This window comes from Ictalurus punctatus, chromosome 18 (genome assembly GCF_001660625.3).
Source record: "Ictalurus punctatus breed USDA103 chromosome 18, Coco_2.0, whole genome shotgun sequence".
In the NCBI taxonomy this organism is placed as follows: domain Eukaryota; kingdom Metazoa; phylum Chordata; class Actinopteri; order Siluriformes; family Ictaluridae; genus Ictalurus; species Ictalurus punctatus.
In genome coordinates, this window is record NC_030433.2 from 15,425,138 (window position 1) to 15,452,632 (window position 27,495).

The 27,495-nt window shown below is 37.2% G+C and overlaps 2 protein-coding genes across 2 annotated transcripts; both read right to left on the reverse strand.

Annotated features, from left to right (window-relative positions):
• Positions 1-5,764: 5,764 nt before the first annotated feature.
• cldn30 (claudin 30) lies at positions 5,765-7,102 on the reverse strand. Its single transcript, NM_001329291.1, is given in 1 exon segment — positions 5,765-7,102. A coding segment is annotated over 1 exon segment (930 nt). The 5' UTR covers positions 6,898-7,102; the 3' UTR covers positions 5,765-5,967.
• Positions 7,103-15,828: 8,726 nt separating this feature from the next.
• LOC108279214 (claudin-4) lies at positions 15,829-25,000 on the reverse strand. The gene is made up of 3 exons (XM_047161692.2): positions 24,394-25,000; positions 20,442-20,465; positions 15,829-17,996 (listed from the first exon to the last, which is right to left on the reverse strand). Exons 1-3 carry the CDS (start codon positions 24,861-24,863, stop codon positions 17,357-17,359), a joined length of 1,134 nt encoding a protein of 377 aa, XP_047017648.1. The 5' UTR covers positions 24,864-25,000; the 3' UTR covers positions 15,829-17,356.
• Positions 25,001-27,495: the final 2,495 nt, after the last annotated feature.

Consider the following 27,495-nt stretch of genomic DNA (forward strand, 5'->3'; position numbering starts at 1 on the left):
TTATACAACTGAGCAGTTGAGGGTTAAGGGCCTTGCTCAAGGGCCCAGCAGTGGCAGCTTGGTGGGATTTGAACTCATGACCTTCCGATCAGTAGTCCAATGTCTTAACCACTGAACTACCACTGCCCTGAATGACTGTATTAATGCTTACTTATTTTTTTTTTTTTTTTTTTTTTTTTTTAAAATTAAAAATGCCAACAATAACAAACTTTTCTGATCACACTAAAAAACATTATGGAAAGATGTTTTTTTTAATGATTGTTGGAAATAATAATATGTTTTTAAAGAAACAAGAGATCCTATCGTAAAACTGTAAAACTTTACATAACTTAAAAAAAATGCATAACATTTACATTTAAGGCATTTGGCAGACAGCCTTATCCAGAGTGACTTATAGAAGTGCTTTGAAGTCGCTATCAATAAATACATCCTGATACAGGTTTACTTGGTCATGGACTAAGAAACTATGGTCAGTCTAAAAAATTCTGTTGGGGAGGTAATATGGTGAGAAAAACACACAGACAACACAAGATTTAATTATGTATTTAAAATAAAGTGCTAATTTAAGTATACTGCATGAAGAGGTAGGTCTTTAGTCATTGTTTGAAGACTGCCAGGGACTCAATTGTTTGGACATATAGGGGAAGTTCATTTCACCACCTAGGTGTCAGAACAGGGAAGAGTCTTGGTAAATGCCTTCCTTGTACCCTGAGAGATGGTGGGACTAGTCGAGCAGTGCTAGAGGATCATAGGGAACGTGGTGCAGTGCGGGGTGTAATAAGTATTTTAAGGTAGGAGGGTGATGGTCCATTTTTGGCTTTGTAGGCAAATATCAGTGTTTTAAATCTGATGTGAGCAGCTACAGGGAGCCAGTCGAGTGAGAGTAGCAATGGGGGTGGTGTGGGAGAACTTAGGAAGGTTGTAAAAAAGTTGTACAGCTGCATTCTGGAACATTTGCAGAGGTTGAATGGCGGACAGAAGCAGACCTGCCAGGAGCAAGTTGCAGTAGTCCAATCTCAAAATGACAAGGAACTGATAAAGCACCTGAGTGGCCTGTGTGGATAGAAATGAACAAATCCTGCTGATGTTGTAAAGGAGAAATTGACATGAGCAATGCCCAAAGGTGAGATCTGAGATTCTGACATGGGGATGAATCACCTGGGAGGAACAGCAGTTCAGTTCAGCTGGGATTATGTTTCAGATGATGAGTTGCCATCCATGAGGTGATGTCTGCCAGACATGCTGAGATCCGAGCAGAAACATGATTGTCTGAGGTAGGAAAGAAGAGGATGAGTTGAGTGTCATCTGCTTAGCAATGGTATGAAGTGGAAAGCATAAAAATGTCTTGTAATCAAATCAAGGCACCATAAATCCAAATCAAAACTAATTGCTTTGAGATCATATCCATTCTACCTGTATCTATTCATCAGTATTAACAAATCTTAATATCAGTCTGTTCATATTAGAAGATGGATTTCTACTTATCTCATCACTAGATGGCAGCCTTACTATACAATTAGTTCCAGTTTCTAACAAGTGCCTTTATTTGTGCTCAGGTTTATTTGAGCAACAGTATATTGTTCACTAAAGAAAAACAATCCCATGTTACATCTGCTCTATTTTTTTCTATGTAGATCTAAAGTTGGAATAGATTAATTATACTAGGATGAATATTTGAAGCTTATTTTCCTACAACAGGATGAGATAATATGTTGAGAAGCCAAACAAAGCCATTCTCTATACTTCATTAGTTAGTCCTTGTTTTCACTTGAAAATGTCAAAAACATCTTCCTAATGAATGACATATGTCATAAAAGTAGCCCAGCCTTTGATATCTGGTAAATCTTCATATTTTAAAAGTTCACATTCATCTTAAGTTTTAATAGTACAGCACCCTAGAACAGCTTAGGCAACAGCACAGAGAAGCAGTAATGCAATGAAATAATATAATTCCAAAGATACTGAAATACAAAACAAATAGCAAGTGCAATCAGTTTGAAGTTTATTTGGACATGACGAACAAGCTAATATCATCATACATCAATGTGACTCACAGCAAATGCTCTGTGCATTTTGGAATGTACACTATTACAGAACACTTCAGTGCATGCAGTGAAACTATTTGAATCTCCTTTGAATGCTCTGAGACCTCATGATATGTAAACGACTTCCGTGATACGACTTTCTGTTAAACCAGTTTGGCCTGGAACTCTCTTTCACTCCAGAGGCCCATAATAAAAAGGCAATGCAGAAGGGCGGAAACAAAGGGGGATTTTTTTCCAAACCAAATGTTAACCTCGTACACACCTGCTGGACACGGTTTTGTTAGAATTGGAATTACGATATGAAAAAAGCAACAATTTGTGCTTCTAGAAGTTTATTCAAAAGGATGTTGTCTAGATCTAAAATATGTCTATATTTGTGTATAAAGTAAAAAAAAAATTACAAAGTTTTTTTGAGTAAATAAATCTCATAAATGTAAATATTGAAAATAAATGAAAATATATGTTTTCATTCAAGAAGCATATCAAAATCACTGGAGAGGTCATTGAAGGCTGTTGATGATGATGATGATGATCCAAATGATTAAATTCTGTAAAATGAAACTTTTTCCATTAAATGTAAATCTCATAATGCATTTTACAACCTTTATAACCATTCTTTCAAATAGCCCATTGAACTATTACATAAAAACCATTCATCTTTGTGCGCCAAATCATGTTTGTACCATTAGCTATTGATCTGAATCACTAAAGCTGGCATTATCCAAGTAAAAACTGGTGTAGAAGATTGTTAGAACAATTAAATTGGTTTATAATTATTAAATGTGCGGTAGATCTTTCCAGGGATCATAGAGGCTAAAGTTGCACAATATGTCATTAGTTAGTTACTAATATTACAATACTTTTCAATGAGAGCTGAGGACTTCCCGCGACATGAGCGATGGCGAACACTGGCAACTAGATATGGGCGTGCACAGCGACATTGAAAGTTGAGAAAAGTTTAACTTTATGCAAATTTGGTGCAGTGACTACCAATGGGAGTGAAGACAGTAGAGTGCACGTGATCACTACCATTGTGCCAGTAGCCAATTAACTTAGCTTAGCTTAGGATCCTAGTGAGTTAAAAAAAAATAAAAAAAATAAATAAATATATATATATATATATATATATATATATATATATATATATATATATATATATATATATATATATATATAATAAAATAGATAATAATGAAACACAATTGGCACCCTGTCCAGGGTATACCCCGCCTTGTGCCCGATGCTCCCTGGGATAGGCTCAAGGTTCCCCTGAAAAGGATAAGTGGTATAGCAAATGGATGGATGGATGAATAATGAAACACACTTGCATTTTGTTGCAATCAAGCAAAATCCCAGTGTAGCTCATATCTTGGGTGAAGAGTCCAGCTTGTTGCTGCTTCGGCACCCGGGAATGAGGAGCACCAAGCTGGACACTTCACCCGGGAAACACAGAGGCCACGGCCGAAGAGCTGTGGTCTGGTTCCCGGTCACCATCAAATATATGTGAATGACACCACCGTCGCCACCAGCTTGCTCAGTTGGGATAAATTCGCACTTTTAATATCTATATACTGTGTTGATATTTCTGTAAAGCTGCTTTGAGACAATGTCTATTGTAAAAAGCGCTATACAAATAAAATTGAATTGAATTGAATTGAACCTTGATGGTGACTCTCATTAATTGAGATAGGAGCTACACCAGGGATTTTGCTCAATCGCAACAAAAAGTTCATTATTATTATTTTGTTTTAAACGTGCTAAGGCCATAAGCTAAGCTAACTGGCGCTTGCTCTTTTGCCACAGATAGATGGCCGCAATGGCAAAGAGCATACACTGCTTCTCCTTCATCTCATAGGATATGAGGCATATATATATATATATATATATATATATATATATATATATATATATATATATATATATATATATATACTGGAGAGTTTTATATACAAACTCTCACCTTCTAGAATGCTTAATTTTAGCAGCAAGATAACTGATTTGTTGTCAAAAGTGGAATGTTAGTTGCGCCACCCATGTTACTATGGCAACCAGTATTAGAAATGCCCATAGATATACTTAGAGGCTGCAATGGCCACTTTGGCCCGGTGCTGGGATAGGTCAATGGGTCCACCAATGATCCGTACAAGACTGCCCTATAATCAAATATAAGTAAACAGGGGAGCTGTGGTTTTTCTGGATAAAAAGCACAATAAGTTTACATTTCTCAAATCATTTCAATGGTTTATGATCTACATGGAGTACAATACAAAAAATAGTTCTGTCTCCAGTTACTTATCTCGATAGTTAGACGTGGAAAATTATTCATTGTCATAAGGAATTATGAAAACTCATGCTTGTCAAGCATAGATTTGGCTGATTCTTCTCAATTAATAAATGCTGAGACATCCCTAATGTAATATAATTTAATGTTCATGAAATGTGCATAAAGTTTTTTCATTGTGGAAATGGATTTTTCTGTCTTCATTTTTTAGCTTTTCTTGCGCTCCAGGTCAGAATTCTGTTAACAAAACTTGTAAATTTTTAAATACTGAAAAACATCAAAATAGCCCATCTTTAAGTACTAATAATTGACCATCATTGTACCAAAATGGAACAAAATCGGCAAATACAAACGAAATAGTGAGACACTGGCAGTCAGTCTGCTTTCTATGTTTTATTAGCAATAAAAGGATACAGGTATACTCCAAAACAGACAATTACAAAGTCTAATAGCAGTAATAAAATCGTTGTATGTGTGAATGCACCTTTACTGATAAGAGAGGTCAGAGGAAAATGATCAGATTGGTTCAAGCTGCCAGGAAGGATATAGTAACTCATACAAACACTCTTTACAACCACAATGGGCACAGGCTCATTAGAAAAACAATTTTTCTAGTCTTCAACTGTCCAGTCTGGATGAGTCTGTACCCATGATAACCTCAGATTCTTGTTCTTGACTGGCAGGAGTGGAATCCAATGTTTTTTTTTTGTTTTTTGCATTGTTTTATGTATAATCTAGAGACTGTTATTTGTGAAATTCCCAGGAGATCAGCAGTTTCTGAAATACTCAAGCCAGCCCATCTACCACCAACAACCATGCCATGGTCACTGAGATCATACTTTTTCCACATTTTGAAGTTTGATGTGAACATTACCTGAAGCTGTTGACCTGCATGATTTTTTTTTGCATTGTGCTACTGCCACATGATTGTCTGATTAGATAAGAGGTGTACAGGTGTTTCTAATGTAGTGGACGGTAAGAGTACATATACATATACAGTGGGGGTCAGGGAATCTTTTTTTCCATTTAAAATAAACAGAAGGCTTTAGAATTTTGAAAAATTTAAAACAAAGCAAGTAAATGTTCAATGTCTTAAATTCAAGATTCTGCACAATTTCTAAATCTCTATTTAAATGTAAGCATATTTATGATACCGACCATATGAACTGCTTTGTACAAAAGGTTAGATTTTCCTTATGCCTCATTTCTTCTATTGAAGCTTGTGTTGATGACACAAGATGACAATCTTATGTAAAATGGACCATAAGGTTCTGCACAAGCTTGTGGAGTCCAGTTCGGGTGCACGCTATGTACACACATTAAAGCGAAAAGGGGACAGACCAAATAATCACTCAAGTTGAATATTGCTGTATTAAATTAGAAAAAAAATCTAAATAGAATATGTATCTGTCTGTCTGTCTGTCTGTCTGTCTATCTATCTATCTATCTATCTATAACAAGATAAATCAGTACACCCTGAGGTACCAGTGAAGACTTTTGAAGCATCATCTATGGTACAAATCAATACACTATGCTTTATCAGAATGTCCAATTTTGTGATTATTCCTTCATTAAAATCCTTTTTTGATTCTGAATATGTATGTGATGCATCATATGATGCTGTTGTGGGGACTTTCCAGATCAGATGTAGGTCTTCTCAGGACATGAGGAAGCGACTTCACTTTCAGAAGAGCCCAGGCTGTGGTCAGAGCCTAGGTGATTCAGCTGGGACTTTGTAGACGGCCCATCACTTCGCTCAGGCTCGATCATGGGCTCTTCCGATTTTGTAGTCGATGTCTTGCTCTTCTTGGATCCTTCAGAGGTTGTTTTGTGCTGTTGCTGCTGCTGATGATTGACTGAAGCACCATCAGACCTCACCAGTATCTTTCTATTCTGGCTTGGGCTGTGGAGCCGGATGTGCCGTGAACTTCTGATGCTAGATCCAGCTCCAGATGAACGTACAAACCTGTAGTTGACTAAAGGACTGTCATCTTCTGCCTTCTGCGAACAGGATGTGCTACAGAGCATACCACCACCCAGTAAGAGAAGGATGGATGCGCCCCAGCCAATGTAGATAGCTGCACCAATCTCTCTGCGCTGGGCGTCAATTATCTGTGGGTTGTAAAAGATCTGGATCACAGCAACCGCAGCCCATGTGACAGGAATCAGACAGAGCAGGGCACTAATGATCAGTGTCACGCCAGCAGCAGTGGCAACTCTATCTTTTGCAGCTCCACTACTGTAGTCCAGAAAGCGAGTATATTTTCCTCCGATGAAGGCCAGTATAATTCCCAGTGAGCCAGTCAGAAGCGATGCTACGGTGAGCACCTGAGCTGCCTTCAGATCAGAGTTGAGAACCAGCATGGAGTCATAAGGGTCACATTGCATCTGACCTGTACTTTGTACCACACAGTTCATCCAGATGCCTTCCCATATGATCTCAGAGGTAACAATGGTTGCACCCATGAAGCTAGTCACGCGCCACATTGGTATGATGCAGGAGAGAAGGACGCCCACCCAGCCAAGCAGGGCAAGAATACTGCCCAACAAATGTATCCCCTGTGAAGCCATTTCTCTCTGGATCACTGGATTCAAACTAATTGATCTGCACTTTGTTTTATCTTCTGTTTGAAAATACAGCTAACTAAAAACTTGATTTTAAATCCTCGTTTTTATAGCAATTCTTTTTCTACTTCACTATTTCTCTGACTTTCCTGTCACTCAGAAACTCTCTCTCAGACAACTTTCCGGTTACCAGCAAAGTATGCACATGAGTACTAGGTCACGCACTTAAACCAAACTAAAGCAGATGAGAATAAGAGTGGAGGTGTGTGCTCCTGAGCAGACCATCCCTTCATGATTCTAAACTTACATACTACTAGCCAAACCAGATTCTCTGTTCATTCAACGACAATAGTCACAACAGTATTCATTTGAGCCACCTGTAAACACAAATCCAGCCTTTTTTTTTTGTTTGTCCTGAACCTGTTTTGGTCATGTTTCAGGAAGCAAAACCTGACCAAACCATATAAGTGAGCAGGAAAAGCAGTTTACACTCAATGTCCTGGAGAATTACATTTCTCTCAGATTTTATATTTTGGTTAGAAACACTGCCTTGCGCACACACACACACCTCTTACCTTCTTACCATGTGAAGAGTCTTTCATGTGTGGATTCATTGCTACCACATTAAAGAGGATGAGTTCATCTTTACACTGCCCATGGTTAACTAATACAGAACAAATTGTGCAATGCCAGTTGGCACATTAATAATTGCTTAATTTCAACATTCGTGCCCTCATATTCAAAATGTGAAAGACAGTAGCTTGAGGTCGAAATGGGGACCCTGTGAAGCAGCAACCCTACCTGCTACCCTAGTGTGTTGAGGGAGGAGGGAGCAAGAATTATTCCACCTCCAATTATCTCACTCTTATAAGAATATTTATCTTTGTTCATTTCCCTAGTCTTGCTTTTGTCCTGTATTTCTTTGAATACAACTTCCTTATGCCTAATATTTGTCACTGTGCTTTGCTCTTCATGTACCTACAGCAAGGATATCTATGCAGTGAAAAGTTATACTTTGGGAAAAAACAGTCTTGTCTAATCATTTTCTGTTGACTCATTTGCATGTTTAGTCATCATCATCATCATCATCATCATCATCCATGTTTTCAATGTTCAGTATTCTGACTAGAAAACTGGCTTGGGCATTTGCTTAATTTTTCATTCATCCATGCTCAGACTGGGATTTGGACTATAGGTTTCTGTAGGGTAACATGCAGCAGTTACACGGTAACATTTACTCTTCTTTAACTTTGTAACTATAAGTCAAAATCCATGTATATTAGCGTAAACATCCCCCAGACGCTGGTAAAGCTATCTGGCCAGACCAGGTAGACTGACGTTGTTGAGGGTGGAAGCACACTATAGTGACAGACTCACTATTAGAAGGACTTGGACCCTTACTTAATGTGTTGAAATCTTGGTGTTGCTTCAAAGCGGTATACATACACATAGTTACGAACTACTCTTGGACTACTGGTACTTGAGACTCAATAAGATGTCACAATTGCAAATATTTGGTTTAGTTTTTACATCCATCTACATACTAACATGTAGGATGACAAATTAAAGGAAAACTTTTCCTTTAGTCCGTCTTACACAACTGCAGGCCGATCCAATGAAATCTCTCGGAGAAGTTCATTAAAGTACAAGGCCTGGAAATGGCAAAAACAGAGCAAAAATTTAAGAAAAAAATCTAAATGGCTGACTTCCTGTTGCGTTTAGGGCATGGGTTCAAAAGACTTTTTTTGTACATATTGGCAGGTTACATATGTTTACTGAATTTCGTACTTGTAGGTGAAACGTAGTGCGAGGCGCACAGTGTTGAAATTTTGTAGGTGGTGCTATTGAGCCATTTTGACACACTTTTTGAAGAATCTTTGAAGAAGAAGAAACAGAGCAGATCCAATAGGCCCTTGCACCAGAAGTGCCCTAATAAATGGAGCAGATACAATAGGGCCATACACCTCCGGTGCTCAGCCCCTAATATTTCTCCAGTTTCAAAATTATTCAACTGCTTCATGGCAAGCATCTTTAGTATTTAGTAGAGCACCCTTTTGCTGTTATGACCTATTGCAAACAAGACGCACAGCCAGACACCAGCTTCCTGAGGAATCTTAGCCAATTCCTCATGACCAATAGCCTCCAGTTCAGTCATATTCTAGGATTTCCTGATACTAAAATGAATCCATCTCACCCTCCACATGCTGCAGTTTTCCAATGCCAGAGGATGCAAAGCAGCCCCAGAGCATCACTGAGCCACCACCATGCTTGACTGTGGACAGAGTGTTTTTTCTTTATTCATCTTTCTCCAGATATACCGCTGATCCATAATGCTGAAAAGTTCCAGTTTTGTTTCAACGCTTCACAGAGCAGAATCCCAAAACTTCTGTGGCTTATTTATATGATTTTGAGCCGACTTTTCTTGTGCTTTTGGGTCAGTAGTGGTGTATGTCTTGGAGTTCTGGCATGGAAACCTCCTACGTTTAGTATGCGCCTTACTAAGCTCACTGAAACCTCAGTGCCTATTGCCTCCAAGTCTCGCTGCAGGTCTTTTGCAGTCACTCGAAGGCTTTTCACAAAATGCCTTCTCAGAAATCTGGTTGCAGCTATTGATAGGTTCCTTTTTCTGCCCCGTCTATGTATTTCATGAATTTTCTGTCCCTAGCCAGTTCAGGTATTTCATGTGTTCCTGCTCAAGCATATCTGGTGCAATTAATGAAGCCCTTGATTACTTGAGTCAGGTGTGCTTGAGACAACACCTGTGTTACATATTTGTGCTGTTGTGAGGGGTTCTATTCAGGGGGTTGAATCATTTTGAAACTGGAAAAATCATAATAAGGTGCATTTTCAGTTGAATTTGGGGAAACCACTTGAAGCATTTGTTGTGCTGAACTATTTACATTGCTTTTGTTCGATTTTTTCATTGCAAACAGCTGAAAGTCTGTACATTTTGACAATAAACCTGATTTGCAATTGGGGTTGAATAATTTTGATTACAACTGTATGTCCTGGATTGATATTTCTGTAATGCTGCTTTGGGAAAATATCCATTGTTAAAATCACTATACAAATAAAACTGAATTGAATTGAATTGCTGATAAGAGAGGTCAGAGGAGAATAGTCAGACTAGTTCAAGCTGACAGGAAGGTTACAGTAACTGAAATAGCTACTCTTTACAACCCCGGTGAGCAGAAAAACAATCTCACCACATGTTGCACCTTGAGCAGAAGACTAGATTAGGTTCTACTCCTGCAAGGAACAGGAATCTCAGGCTACAGTGGGCACAGGTTCACCAAAACTGTACATTTGAAGAGTGGAAAAACATTGGCTAGTCCTTTTCTAGTCTTCAACTGTCCATTATGCATACTTTTCTGTTTTTCGCTGAAAGGAGTAGAACCCGAGTCAGTCATCAGTGAGGCCCATAGAGAAGAATATAATTAACCAGGATTGTCAGGTTTGTTTCAGCAAAATGTCCAGCCCAAGTAAAAATCACACAAAAGACCTGGAACTAGGCAGAAACAAATCAGGAATTGTAAAAAGGAAACATTTACACACACTGTATGCACTTACACTTTGTTTGAAGAAACTGATTAGATTTCAAATGTTTTACTATTAAACAAGCCCTGGGTTCCAAATCAATGGAACATAGGCTTATGTCTGTGAAACATCAACATTTTTTAAAGCTGGTGGTGACTAAAAAGAATTAATTAATAATTCATTGCAAGTTGTGAATGACGCCTTTATGAAGATTAGCTACTTTGGCAACACCAACTTCACCTCTTCCTTATCTCTCTTGTGCATGTTGAGTATCAGTTCAGTTAAATGATTCTACCTGAAACAAAGCTGTTATTTCTTAAACTTGGCTCAAATTAAATTCAAAATAGTTACAATCATTTCCAATAACAAAAATGACCACAAATTCCCTTTTATCACCAAGGAGGGAAAATAATCTCTAAATTTCCCATTGGAGGGAATGAGATTCGGGTTTCCTGTCATCTGTATACAGGGGAATGACTTCTCCCCCACCCTTTGAAAAAAAAAAACATGTAACACACACCCAGAAGTATTTGTACAAGAGCACTTGAGTTTCATCAATTCTCTCTAGAGTGAAAATATTTGAGAACTGACAGGAGAAAAGTCATCTGCTTGTTTGTGTGATACAGTCTGTGTGCAACTGACCAGTGTTAGGCAAGATACTCATACAATGATAGTTTAAGTAATCTACTACAGATTATTAATTACTACTTCAAAACTGCAATTTGATTACATTACTGATTACTGCATGTAAAAAGTAATCAGATTACTAATTACTTTACTTTCACATTACTTTCAAAACCTATTAAACCTACAAAAATACACTACAAAAAACTTGATTTATCATTAAATTTGCCTCGGGTGTTGTCACTCAGTACGTTTACATGAACAACAGTAATCGAATATTAACCTGATTAAGACAATACTCTGAATAAGAAACTACCATGTAAACAGCGATTATTGATGACCTTAATCCGGCTAAAGTCATACTCAAAGTAAACACAAATCGAATTAAGACATGTGGACTATTCCTGTTTTAGTCGCATTATCAACGTGCATTGCAGACATGTAAACACCTTAATCACACTATTAACATCATGTGGGAGTTTTCGCCGCATTTTGTGACAGGACATTAACCATTTGACAGCAAAAAAGAGAGCGATAAAATATAAAACTTTTCTAACTAGGCTAGTTTGTTGTGGCTAGTCAAGAGGCACAACTAAGCTATCATTGTATGAGTTTAGCTGCTACAGTGCCATGCAAAGTACGTTGTCTTTCCTTATGCCCTGCTCATATCATAAGTTAATGTAAACTGGAACTCATATAGACATTTACACACCTTGTTTTCCTGCTCAGCATCAGCGGATGTTACTGTTTCAACCCTCTACTTGTTAAAAAAATAAAATAAAATCGGCAAATATTTTTCCTCATAATGATTGTGTGAGATGTAGTGTTTGGCAGAATTGAGAGCTGTCAACCAATAAGAATTTTTGACTTAAGACATTTTCCTGTAAACCTTTCTGATTGGATTCTCCTCCATTCCCTTAAGATATAAAATTAAAACACGCCATTTTCTTTTACTGGCATTCTAGTGACAAATCAATTTTGTAGTGACAAATCGCTCCAAGTGGAGAATTGTCCAGGCCAGGGTAACCCTGGCAGCCATGCAAAAACGTGATTTATTTTAAAAATGCATTTTTACTTAATATTGCTTTCTTAACAATAAATTTGTAATGCAAGTAGTGTAATTTTATTGACATCAGTAACTTTAATAAAATTTATAAATTTAAAATGTAATGCGTTACATTACTGCGTTATCAGAAAAAGTAATTAGAATACAGCAACACATCTTATACCCAACTCTGCAACTGACATACAAAGTAAAAAGCCATAATTGCTATTAACAATAAATAAAATAAAATAATAATAAAGGGAAACCACCAACATAATCTGAAAAAAAGCTGATTGTCCTATTTGTCATCATGAATGCACGACTCTGTAATGATGATGTAATGATTGTAATTTATACTGCCAAAGGTGTAATATGTGTAATATACATAAATAAAGAAGTCTGTTTCCTTCATAAACACAAATCATATAGTTTCTTACAATTACAAGGTTAATAGGATTTCTGGACATCACATCTTTTCTGTGTCAACATAAACAAATTCACATGCATGTTTGGACATAAATTATATTAAACAAAATCTGAAAACAAATTTTCCTCACCATTTTGTTGACTACATTACTGGACCATGCTATTTTTCATAATTATTCAATTTAAGTGTAATTATTTAGCTTGAAAAAGGGTTTGACAAAAAGAATTCTCAGTGTAGGATATAGCATTACGGTGAGTCTGGCCTTCAAAGACAATAATTCAGCAATTTCCAAAAGCTGCCATATAAATCAGCATGTGTATATAATACATAAAAACAGTATATATCCTTGCTTGTGAGATTCCATAAAATATTTTAAATGCAAATTATTACAATTTAATATTTTTCATTTTGTGTAAAATTCCATGTTGGTCACCAAAAAGCCCATGCTGTTGCTTGATGTTTTGTATGTGATAGAAATGACCAGCTTATAGCAACATTTCTGGTAGCACTTTAAATACCACTGATGGATTTTAGTTTAATACACTGGATAGTGCTAAGAAGTTCTTCTGCTCATTTTACCAGTCCACTAAAGTGATTACTAAAATGTCTTACACATAAACCTTGCTGCTGCTCATTGTAGATTTGGGCTGAGAGTATTTCACATGATAGGGAGTGTCATCTTTTGGTGGACATGAGCTACAGAGGAGGGCCCCACCTGCAATGAGAAGTGCAGCACATCCGAAGCCGATATACAGACAAGGTCCCAGTTCCCTCCTTTGGGCATCCATAAGGGCAGGATTGTAAAAGTCCCTGATAATAGCGTTTGTGGTCCAGCACACTGGAATGAGGACGAGAATCCCCGTGATGATGAAGATTATCCCGCTAGTGATGGCGATCTTAGCCTTAGCACTCTCATCCTGTACAAAACTGGTGCATTTGCCGCCGATGATGGTTACGATAATTCCAAAGATTCCAACAACAAGGGCGACGATTATCAAGGCTCGAGCTGCCTGCAGATGTACAGGAAGAATAAGGAGGGAATCGTAGACCTTACACTGCATCTGGCCTGTGGTTTGAACCACACAATCCATCCATAAGCCTTCCCAATACACCTGGAAAGTCACAATGTTGGCTCCAATGAAAGCAGACATCTTCCAGGCTGGTAAACCACAGATGACAATGATGCCTACAAAACCAATAAGTCCCAGAACGAGGCCCAGGATTTGAAGTTTCTGAGATACCATTTTGCCGTATGATTTAGGACGAGGATTTCATTTCTCTACCCCTCTGTGAATGTATGTAAAATCTGAGTCAGGTCTTGACTGTTTGCTTTAGTGAATAGGGAGGAGTGTGTGCTTGACATGGACTTTTGCTATTGCTGTGTGAAACCAGTTTTGTGCTTTTCCAGTCAGACTTGATTCCTGTTATGTCTATAGACAGAAAGAACAATTTCACTCATGCAAATCACCACATTCTCAAAGTTTACCTTCACAGCCTGGCTAAAGGATGCTGGTCTGGGGATGGCTGACCTGAATATTTCTAGATGTGATCACTGAAACTTATCCTTGTTCAGATGAGAAATGTGATCTACAACTTACCAACATTATTGTAGTGAAGCAGTTAAATGGATGAAATGCTACTTGAAGCAGGTTTTTGACTAATGAGAGAGCCTTGCTCCTAATGCAAAGATTTTTTAAATAACTAAATGTAAATAAGTGAATGTATAAGTGACTTGCACGATGCTCCTGCACTGGGGGGGAGTAGACTCGATTTCGCTGCTGCTCACTTCCGGTGTAAAATTTTAGCAGTGCAGAGCTTACATCGATTACAAACTGCAGCTTTGTCGTCATTCAACACAAGAGACATCTTCTTTACACTCAGCACTAAATTGATGTGTTTTCCCGCACTCTTTAGATTGACAGGATATAATCGGCCCTGATCATATATATATATATATATATATATATATATATATATATATATATATATATATATATATATAGTCACATTTGCAAGGAGGAGATACAGGATCCATGTGCAGTTAAGCAGTTTTATTAAATAAAGTCCAGCAAACCAATCCAATACTTAAGCAAGAACAAAGTCACGGTAGAGAAAAGGGTCAGGTGATCAGCAAACAGAATATCGTAGAATAACTAAAGCTGCCTGTGGTCCTAGCAGAAACATTTCTGTCCTGTCAGAATTGAAGTGTCCAATGTCCGTTACACTTTAAATTTATTAAGCTGGTGTCTGTCAGCTGGCTTTCCTGAAACATATAGATGTGTGTCATCGGCATAACAATGGCAGCTAATACAACATTTATGGTATGGTATATTTATGATATGTTAAAGTTAACTGCTTCTTTCTAGGAGTGGTTTAGAAGTAGAAATGCAAAATCTATCTTGTGTTCAATAATAATTATGTTAATGCAAGTTGATTTTCTTCAGTTTGACAAAAGTAACTTCAGTGTAGTTAGCATCTTATTCTTAGTGGCTTGTAGTGTTGCTAGCTACTTTATCAAATAAAAAAAATAAATAAAATTTAAAAAAAGTCACAAAAAAAATAATGAGTAATTTATACTGTAGCTTAACAAGTTACAATTGCAAAGTATTTTCCCCTTCACTGGCATCCATTAATAAACTGAAATATTATAGTATAATTTTTCATTTTAAATCAGTCCCTCCAAGATGTAGTGATTTTGCAATAGTAGAAATTAACACAAATGCAAGCAAATTTAGGACTATTCAGAGGAACTTGACATTTTTCAAAATTACAACAGATTTTTCACAGATTTGGGCCATAAGGCATCCTGTGACATCACCACTACATGCATTCAGCCAAAGTCAATTCAATTCAATTTCAATTCAAATAGTTTTCCATAAAAAAGCACAAAAGTTGCACTGCTAATTAAAACAAAAAGCTCAAGCAACCAACAAACAGGATATCATAGAATAACTAAAGTACAAAAACCAGGGAACAAACAAAGTCAAAAAACTAAACTCTATCTAAGCAATTACTCCACAGTGAAGCTGTGCCCAAATGAGGCTTATATAGGTGAAAGTAATGAGTGTGAAATTGAGAAAAGGTATAGACAGTCATGTGACATGGTCAGGGGAGGTGCAGTGGCTCATGGGACCTGTAGTCTTAGTCTCTTTTACAGTAAGTTCTGCATAGATATCTCCAGTGATGTGAAAAAGTATTTGCCCCATCTTGATTTCTCCTGTTTTTGTGTACATCTCATAGTAAATAGTTTTAGATCTTCAAACAAAATACAACATAAAACAAAGGCCTGAGTAAACACACAATACAGTTTTTATTCATTTATTTATTTTTTATTGAAGCAAAACCAGTTATCCAACACTTATCACCTATGTGAAAAACTAATTGCCCCCTTAGACTTGAAATCTGGTTGTGCCACCTTTAGCAGTAATAACTGCAACCAAACGCTTCCGATAATGAGAGCAGTCTTTCACTTACTTCTAGGACTAGGACTTACTCCTATGCTTTAGATAATTGTCTTGCTGCATAATTCAGTTGCACTTGTGTTTCAACTTACGGACTGAAGACCAGAAATTCTGCTTTAGGATTTTCTGGCAGAGAACAGAATTCATGTTTCCCTCAATTATTGTAAGTTGCCCAGGCCCCGAAGCAGCAAAGCATTCCCACACCATCACACTTCCACCACCATGCTTGACCGTAGGTATGATGTTCTTTTTGTGGAATTCTGTGTTTGGTTTACGCCAGATGTAACAGGACCCCTGTCTTCCAAACAGTTCCACTTTCCATTCATCAATCCACAGAACAGTCACCCAAAAGGTTTGAGGATCATCAAGGTATGTTTTGGCAAAATTCAGACAAGCCTTAATGTTCTTCTGGGTTAGCAGTGGTTTTCACCTCGCCACTCTTTCAGGGATGCCATTTTTGCCCAGTGTCTTTCTGATAGTGGATTCATGAACAGTGACATTTATTGATGCAAGAGAGGCCTTTAGTTCCTTTGATGATGTCTTTGACTCTTTTGTGACTTCCTAGAGAAGTAGTTGCTGTGCTCTTGGAGAAATTTTGGAAGGTTTGCCACTTCTGGTGGCCGTAAATGATACTATTTTTGATTTTGTGTAAAATTCTTGGTTAGTTAGCAAAAAGCCCATGATGTTGCATTATGATGTTTTACATATTATGAGCACTTTACATACCACTGATTGACTTTAGTTTCTTTCAATTTAAAGGTCAATAGAATTTCCATACAATCACATCTTTTCTCTGTCAACAAATTCACATGCATGTGTGGATACAATTAATGTTATAGAAACAATGAAAATAAATTTCCCTCACCATTTTGTTAACTACTGTACCATGCTGTGTTTCAAAATGATTACATTTTCAATTTAAGTGTAATTTTTTAGCTTGAAAAAGGGTTTGACAAAAACAATTCGCAGTGTAGGATATAGCATTACAATGAGTCTGACCTTCAGAGGCAGTGATTCAGCACTTTCCAAAAGCTGCCATATAAATGAGCATGTATATATAATACATAAAAGTAGTACATATATCCTTATTGCTTTTGAGATTTTACAACATAGCTTAAATACAAATGATTACATACAATTGCATGTTTTGCATTTTGTATAAAATTCCATGTTGGTCACCATAAACCCCATGAAGTTTCTTGACAATGTTTTGTATGCAATAGAAATGACCAGCTTATAGCAACATTTCTGGTAGCACTTTAAATACCACTGACAGATTTTAGTCTAATTCACGCTGGATAGTGCTAAGAAGTTCCTTGATTAAGTTGCCTGCTCATTTTACCAGTCCACTAAAGTGATTACTAAAATGTCTTACACATAAACCTTGCTGCTGCTCATTGTAGATTTGGGCTGAGAGTATTTCACATGATAGGGAGTGTCATCTTTTGGTGGACATGAGCTACAGAGGAGGGCCCCACCTGCAATGAGAAGTGCAGCACATCCGAAGCCGATATACAGACAAGGTCCCAGTTCCCTCCTTTGGGCATCCGTAAGGGCAGGATTGTAAAAGTCCCTGATAATAGCGTTTGTGGTCCAGCACACTGGAATGAGGACGAGAATCCCTGTGATGATGAAGAGGATCCCACTAGTGATGGCGATCTTAGCCTTAGCACTCTCATCCTGTACAAAACTGGTGCATTTGCCGCCAATGATGGTTACGATAATTCCAAAGATTCCAACAACAAGAGCAACGATTATCAAGGCTCGAGCTGCCTGCAGATGTACAGGAAGAATAAGGAGGGAATCGTAGACCTTACACTGCATCTGGCCTGTGGTTTGAACCACACAATCCATCCATAAGCCTTCCCAATACACCTGGAAAGTCACAATGTTGGCTCCAATGAAAGCAGACATCTTCCAGGCTGGTAAACCACAGATGACAATGATGCCTACAAAACCAATAAGTGCCATAACGAGGCCCAGGATTTGAAGTTTTTGGGATACCATTTTCCTTCTTGCCTTAAGAGGAGGATTAGCTTTGTCTGTCCCTCTGTATATGTATGTGATGTCTGACTCAGTTAGTGATTGACCGTACGCTTTACTGAATAGGGAGGAGTCTTTGTTTAGATATGACCATTTGCTTTTGCAGTATGAAACCAGTTTTATGTTTTTCCAGTCAAACTTGATTCCTGCTATGCCATGCAACAGCAAGAACACTTTCATTTATGCTAAGCACCGTGTTTAGAGAGTTTTTCTTCACAACGTGGCTACAGGATGCAGGCCAAAGTTGATGTACTGCAACTATTACATCATTTAATGTAGACAACTAGTTTAAACAGCTTTAAACTAGTTTAGACAGCTTAGCTACATTTTATGTTACGTGGCAGTAGCATATCAGTATCGATGTAGTGTCACAAAATGTTACACCACCTTTTCCCTTTTAACATAACTTTTCAACATTATTTATGAAACAAATCACAATCTGCAAACTGTTGTTTCGATCAGGGACCAAGTTCAGTACTCTCCAACTGATGAAAACAAGACTATCCAACATCCATGGATATTTCTGAAATGTTTATGAATGTAAAAAAAAAAATTACATGGCACACAATTCCCATTTATTTGTAACCTTTTCAACCTAGAAATTCAAATGCTGTCGATATCCACTTTAAGCATCAGTTTAAGGACACATAAAGGCGAGTAGATTATTAACTTTTTTTGCTTTTATTTTTGTCGATTACCAGCTGGTTAAGAAGGTAATCAGAAGTGATCGCATTAGGTGCTGAGTGTTTCCTGTTGAATTACCTTATACCACAGCAATTTGCCAATGATATTTTTTTTATTTATTAATGAATAAGTAGTTCCTATTATGACTTGTGTTATAGCAACTATAAACAGTTAATCCCTCACCTGACTCTCTTTTCTCTCTCTCTCTCTCAAAGATAATAACGCAAAAGAAATGTAGCTTGTCAGGTTACAGAAAAAACAGAAGATGAAAAGTCCTCTGATCTGGAGAATTGCGCATGGCAGAAAACTGGCTGACTTCTTTAGAAAGCAAGCACACTTAACACTACTTCCATAATGTTAAATAAAACATCTCATTACAGAAAGCTTCACCATATAAATCATTACACACTTCTCTTTGTTTCCTAATTCAAGTATTAGACTGCATCATGTAGCTCATCCGCCACACAAGATAATGTACTAGAACAAGCGGATTAATATATCCCTATCATTTGAATTACAGCTTCAAAATGAATCCACACCTTCAGATTGAACAGTGCTGTGTACAAGGAATAACCAGCAACGATGACAAGCATTATTATTCACATTGCAGCAAACATCTAAAAATAGCTAGCTAATTCAGTGTTATGTGTATTATTAAACAGATTTCCCATTAATGTTAACTAGCTAGCTAGATATTTACAGAAACAAGTAAACCAAGCTTAGTGAGTCAACCCACTCTGTAGGCTATCTATTGCTTTAAAAATCGTTTACTGCTCCGTAATGTTACCTATTATGTCACATCAAACTAGCGACTCCATTTCCCAGAATGCACTGCAACTACAAACATGGCCGATGACTACAACTCCCAAACTACACAGACACGTTCACCTTCCCCAGAAGACTAATTACACACACCTGTTCCCAGACAGACTCACAATTACACCACACTTTAAAAGAGACTGTTCATTTACTAAACGTTTGTGAAGTAAATGCTAAGTTGATCTATTCTGTTTGTTTGCCCGCTGTTTGTCCTTGTTGCTGATTTTGCCTTGCCCTTTGGCTTATATTGTCTTCAATAAAGTCTCTTAAATGCACTTGCATCTGTCTCAACCTCCATTACATGGCATTACCAAAATCTATTTTATGCAATAAATTAGCTACACAATAATGCCACAGTTGATTTTCCTCAAGTACACTTACACAAATCTGCTATAATCTGGATTTGTCAAGACAATTTTTTCTTTAAAATCAGCTCATTAGAAGATGCTTGCTTAACAATGGGGCAACAATTATCAAGGCTCGAGCTGCCTGCAGATGTACAGGAAGATTAAAGAGGAAAATATAGACCTAACACTGCATCTGGCCTGTGGTTTGAACCATGCAATCCGTCCATAAGCCTTCCCAATAGACCTGCAATGTTGGCTCAGATGAAATCCGACATCTTCCAGGCTGGTAAACCACAGATGATGATGACGCCCACAAAGCCAATCAATGCCAAAAAAAATTATATACAACGTGGAAAAGTAATTAGGTCCCAAAATACTATAAATAAGTTTCTATTATTCTTAGGCTATTCTGGCTGAGTGAAGGTTGCTGGTATTAGTAAAAAAAAAGTTGTTATACCTCAACCGTTGCAGCACTGAATATAGACAGTCTAGTAGCTTAACTACTAGGACTACATTTTTAGTAGGATGGAAGTAGCAGTATCTGATTAGCGCACAAATACTACCCCAATTTTCCCTTTTCACATAACCTACCTTTAACAGTATTTATGAATCAAATGAATCACAATCTGCAAACTATCATATCCATCAGGAGTATGCTAGTTCAGTAATTTGATTGATTGTAGGTGCACCTCTGCTGCATGGACATGTCTGGAGAATAACAGAATCGCACTAAAAGCTACATTATATTTCTTATATTAGAAAAATTTCTAAGATGAAAAAATCCTATCCTAACATTCCCAATAACAATATACATGAGCTTTGAACAATCACACCAAGGGCTTTCGCCACTGCACATGATGTAACTGAAAGTCCATCCAGAGTTACTAAATAATCAGAAATCTTCTAGCTACCTGTGGTCCTAGTAGAAACTTGTCAGAAATTAAGTGTCTAATGTCCTTTACACTTTATTACACTTTAAACTTTATTAAGCTGGTGTCTGTCAGCTGGCTTTTCTGAAACATATAAATGTGTGTCATCGGCATAACAATGGCAGCTAATACCACATTTTTGTTATGGTATGGTATGGTATATTTATGGTATGGTAAATTTAACTGCTTCTTTCTAGGAGTGGTTTAGACGTAGAAATGCAAAATCTATCTTGTGCTCAATAATAATTATATTAATGTCAGTTGATTTTCTTCAGTTTGACAAAGTAGCTTCAGTGTAGTTAGCATCTTATTCTTAGTGGCTTGTAGTGTCGCTAGCTACTTTATCAAATATCAAAAAAGTCACAAAAAAATCATGAGTAACTTATACTCTAGCTTAACAAGTTACAATTGCAAAGTATTTTCCCCTTCACTGGCATCCATTAATAAACTGACAAATGTTATTGTATAATTGTTAACTTTAAATCAGTCCCTCCAGGATTTCATGATTTTGCAATAGCAGAAATTAACACAAAATACAAGCAAATTTAGGACTATTCAGAGGAGCTTGAAATTTTTCAAAATTACAACAGATTTTCCACAGATTTGGGCGATAACGCATCATGTGACATCATCACAACATGCATTCAGCCAAAGCCCTCTTCGATTCGATTTCAATTCAAATTCAAGTAGTTGTCCACACAAAAGCACAAAAGCATAAAAGTTGCTTCGCCAATTTTTTCAAAACCAGCAGCATAATCAAGCATTTTTGGCCACGACAAAAAATACTCCTATATGGAATGTTAAATGTAGCCAATAGCACTGAGATGGTCATTAGTCCCTGAGCTCAGATACCATCCATCCATCCATCTTCAACCACTTACTCCTTTTCAGGGTCACGGGAAACCTGGAGCCTATCGCATCAAGCATCGGGCACAAGGCGGGGTACACCCTGGACAGGGTGCCAGTCCATCGCAGGGCACAATCACATACACACTCACACATCCATTCATACACTACAGACACTTTAGACATGCCAATCAGCCTACCATGCATGTCTTTGGACTGGGGGAGGAAACCGGAGTACCCGGAGGAAACCCCCCGCAGCACGGGGAGAACATGCAAACTCCGCACACACATGGCCCCAGTGGGAATCGTACCCTGGAGGTGTGAGGCAAACGTGCCAACCACTAAGCCACCGTGCACCCCCTGAGCTCAGATACGTTTCTAAAAAATAAACTGCTGTAATCTTTGTTTGTAAAGACTGTTAAATATACTCTTCTAGAATCCTTTTGATGGTAATTTTACTTTTCTCTTCTTGGAAACGTAATTAGGATTACCATGTCTTTTTGAAGAGGCTATCGAAACTGGGATCTCTAGAAGCCGGATTTGCAGACTCCATAGTAGTAGATAAGCCTATATATGTTTATTTGTTCATTTATTTATTAATTTTGCACTGAAGCTGTGGGGTGACTATATCTAACAATGAAACTATAAAATCTATCTTCCCCAGGATGCTTTCTATGGAATATCTACATTAAACTACATCCATTTCTTCAGTGATACCATGCACTGTAATATACAGACATAAACAAAACTTCACTGTGTAACTAAACACTGCAATCATATTTTTCCTGTGTTTCATGCTGCCCCCTAGGAATTGCTTTATTAAGCTGAAAGTTTTGAGGATGATAACGGTTCCACGTTGAGCTAAGATTCGTAAATGCTGCCTATTTAGGCCAATTACCAAATTGCATGTTTAGAAATGTGATTATACAGGTAAACAATGTCATCTGAGATTGTGAGGAATGTATTTACAGACACATAATTTAGGTAAAATAGACATCATTACTTACATTAGCCTAGTAGTTGCTGTGCAAACATTAAAATGACATTAAAATGAATGCAAAGTGACATGAATTGTGTGCCACACATAAAAGCACTTCAGTTCTGTGAGCAATTTGCTTACACTTTGCTCTTGAATCAAGGGGCAATTCATGACATACTGTTCATTTTCAACATAAACAAAAACAAGCTAAATAAATGTTCCATGACAAACCTGATTGCTTTATATAATATAGGTTACTCTTTTTGGTATCAGTATTAATATCAACCAAAAAAAAAAAAAAAAAAAAACATGAACTTGCACTCATACTCAGTCTGGGCAATGCATCCTTGATTGCATTGCTTGAGTGAGTCGTTGTCGCTTGACAATGTGAGATATATGATCAAGATCCTTGAAATTATAGTCGAGATTTTGTGGAAGTTAGCTGAAGCAAGCTTTTATGGAATGTCAATATTCGAACAAGTAATTCGTAGAGCCAATCCCTTTAAGTGTCGGAACTTTGCTAAATATTACAAAATGTTGTTAGACCTCGCTGACCCAACTTGTAATTACAGTCCACACAAATGCACATACATTTATAGAAAAAAAGTTATAATATAGAACCCCAACTGGAGAACTGGGTTCTCCGGTTGTCCCCTTGAAGCTACGTTCACATTAATCCGAATAGATCTGAAAATTTCATTTTTATTTTAAAATGCTCTCCGTCTACACTGGCATGTTCAAACATTTTCCAGAAATTGATCTTCCACACTGAAATGTCTGAAAACGCTTACATCCCTGTACTGCGCATGTGTAAAAACTTAAGAACCTCTGACCTGTGTCATTCCGTCCCCTTTAAAAAAAATTAAAAATGCAATCGGAAAGTTGTACAAAGTGACATTAATCTTTAACAACGCTATCAAATTGGATAGCAGGCACAACAACTGCGGTAAGACATTGTACACCATCTTGTTTGTTTTGAGATGAATGACTCACATGACTACTTTGCATGACTAAAATCATTGTAAAATCATTGCTTTTTGAATATCTCAGTTTTCTCAGTCCACATAACAACACGAAATTGCGTTTTCAAATTTATCCACTCGGGAGATCGTTTATTAACTGCTCTATTTTCGCTTGAAAAAGGTCAAAACGTAGAGAAAAAGATGCGCTTTCAGATTTATCTGGATTAATGTGGACATAGCCTGAGGGAACCCTTAAAGAGTGTTTCCCTAACAGAAAGGCTTCTAAGTTTAACTTTTTATAAAGAAGCCAAGAGCCCCTAATTATCCAAGAAACCATTAAAGAACCATTAAACCATTTTTTCTTAAGATACTTCAATTTAAAACTGACAGAAAGTGATTTTTTTTTTTTTTTTTTTTTGTCATTTAACATGAATTTGAAACACCTGAAATGTCTTTGCCCTGCAGTATCTCTTGACTATCCATCCAGGGTGTATTCCTCCCTTTGATTCACCACATCCCTGATGAATGAATGAAGTCTTAGTATATGTGCATTATTATATCCAGTTCCCTTTGATAGATTCCCATAAATAGCCAAAATGTTAAAAACTTTTGACTAAGGCACCAGTCAGGCCTGTGAGAAAATTTGGTTCCTTCATTTTTCATGCACATCACACACACATTTAAAATGTGTGTCTGTTCTAAAGCTCAGCAGCTGTTGGTGTATGTGCTGATGAATAGTCCTCCACCCAAAACTAGGAGGAATCCAGATATCCATCCAATATAGATGCAGGCCCCCAACTCTCCCTTGCTCGCCGCGATGACTTGAGGATTGTAGAAGCTCTGGATGATGGTATGTGCTGACCAGCTAACAGCGATCAAACACAGAATCCCTGCGATTATGTAGACCACCCCAGCTACTATACCAATCCTGGCTTTCCTATTCAGCTCGTCACGGAAGAAGTTGGTACATCTGGCCCCAACAACCATTAAGCCAATGGCGACAACGGCAGCAGCAAGGGAGAAGCAGATCAAGGCCCGAGTGGCCTGGAGATATTGAGGCAGAGCCAAAATAGAGTCAAATGCCTTGCACTGCATGTGACTAGTGCTCTGCAGCACGCAGTTCATCCATAAGCCTTCCCAGAAAATCTGCGCTGTTACAATGTTGGCTCCCACGAAGGCAGACATCTTCCACATGGGCAGAGCAGCTATGAGGATGGTGCCCAGGAAGCCCAGTAAAGCCAGGAAAACTGCCAAGAATTGCCTTCCCATCTCTGTCAAATATCTCAGCCTACTCCTTCAGTTTTTACAACAAAATCCAGGCATGAGATTTAAAAAAAATAGCATGTAGCAGTGAGAACGATTCACTTTAGAAAAGTATTCTTGTTGTGAGTGATAGATGTTTTGAAGTTTGGCTGGAAGGAAGGAAAGGGTGGAGTTTATGTTTTTCCAGACTCCAGTTTCCTGCTTGACTTGATTCTTTATTGTATGTTTGTTTCAGAGAGAAAGAGAGCAAGAGAGAGAGGGGGGAAGGAAAGAGAGAGCGAGAAGGCAAACAAGTATGTGTGCACTATAAAAAGGAGAACACAAGAGCAGCTCAGAGAGGTTGGGAATAGAGCTGAATGAAAAGACCTTTGTTCATCCCAAAGGCAGGTATCACAATTCCTCTCTTGTGTTCCTGTGACCTCAAAATGGATGATCATTAAACAAAACCCAAAGTGGACACAGCAGGTTTTTAAGAAAATTTCTGTTCACACAGACAGAGATTGTAGTATTGAAGCATTTATTTATAGCTAGGTCTCTCCTAATGCTTAGAATGACTGATATGAGAAAGCTTCTGTGCAAATTATCAGAAAAAAAACATGGCCTTTTATTTGCCAACAAACATGGCAATTTATGGTAACTGGATGTTTATATTTTCAGTCAGTTTTCACATTCATATTTTATGGATCATCAAATCTAGAATACATTAAAGGTCCATGACAAACAAAATTATGCCCGTTTGTTACCTTTTTAAACAAACTTTGACATATCCTTTCATGTGTTAAATACATATTTAATCCAGTCTTATCACTTTTAGAATTAAAATCATCCCACACATGACTTTTTTTTTTCCCCTGTATGATCTCACTGATGAAAAATATTAGAGATGAATACAGCATACACTGCTCTTATTTGTTATGCAATCTGGCATGGCAGTGCTATTCAATTCTCAATTGCTATTTGTCAGAATTTGTTGATTAATTTTCTATAACAGTAGCCTTGACAATAGTTCTGGCTGCATGGCAAATCACAGGTGTATATTAACGTGCTCATTCTAAGACATTATCATTTTTAAAGTAACACCTAATTCACATTTGAATGGCAGAGTCTCCATAATTAATGTAAATAATTTACACCAAAAATAAACTGATTTAAAAAGAGAAAATGTGATATATTGTAATATAATGTAATATATATATATATATATATATATATATATATATATATATATATATATATATATATATATATATATATATATATATATATATATATATATATATATATATATAGCTGAAAGTTGGTGATCAGCCAGCCAACTGTCACTGAGCTAATTAAAAATTACCTACCATTCTTACTTAGCTAACAAAAAAAATTATTAGTGGACTCTGATTACCAAACATTCTATGTAATTATATATTTTTGAGGGGTTAGTCAACATTTTGCCATTCAAGTGTTTTCAATGGATGTTCTGTTTGAAACTGTGTGCTAGTTTGGTGACTTCTTAGCTATTTGGCTTGTGCCAAATCTATTTAGCCGGTGTTAGAAAAGATGTATTCAAAGTTAACTTTCTACAGATTTCTTTTTTTGACCTAGTTTCACACATTAATGCTGTTAATTCCAACAACCTGTACTACACAATAACATCTTTAGGTTCCATAATGGTGTCATGTTGTGCCAAGTGAACCCTTTTTTTTTTTTTTTTTAAATAGCTGAAAATGGTGCTTTAAGGGTACTGGAAACAGAGACAGAGATGGGAGTGGTATCAAAGCACAACTAAATGGAATCAAAATGGCCACCAGTGCATCAGTCATGTGACCCTCCTACTCTTTTAAAATATTACACCATTCTTTATCATGTTTAGGGCGAGTGTAAGTGACTAAAAATGGGTATGTCACATACACATCTATAATTGAAAAGACTGAAGCTATTCATGAGATTTTATTAAAGACACTTTATTGCTGGTGTATTGCCTATATCTAAAAAAAAAAAAATTCCTTTATATTGAGGATGATGTTGGTCATTTTGGCACATTGGAACACATAAGTAAATCTTGACTTTCTGAAGTATTTCACCAGAAAAATTTTAAAAATAAAGATGTTTCACTGGATGCATTTCAATCACAGTTGCACTCAGGGGCAGAATAACAGACAGGATGTATTATTAACATCAAAGTGAAGTATGGATACTTTCTATATTTGCCATTTTATCATTTTGACACTAACCTATTCCATTTCCTTATGGCACAGGTCCTGGAGTACCCACTGTTCTGCACATTTTAACGTTTTCCCTTCTCCCAATACACCCGATTCAAACAATCAGATAAATAACAGCCATTCCTGAGTTGAACTTCGTGTGTTAGAGGAGAGAAAATTGGGTAAAGGGTACTCCATTACCAGGGTTGCGAACCTGTACGTAATGGGATTCCATGAGCATGTGTGGGATTTTTCACTGTGTCTTTAAGAGATTACTAAAAAAATAGCAAATCCTCCACTCTATGAAAGACAGTTTTGCTCACGCCGGCTTTAATTGGTAAGGGCTGAAAGCAGTCACGTGGTACAATCAGTCTAATGATTAGCACCTTAGCGTGATTACCATGAGGGGTACAAAAAGGATTCAGACACACACACCCCCCTCATCA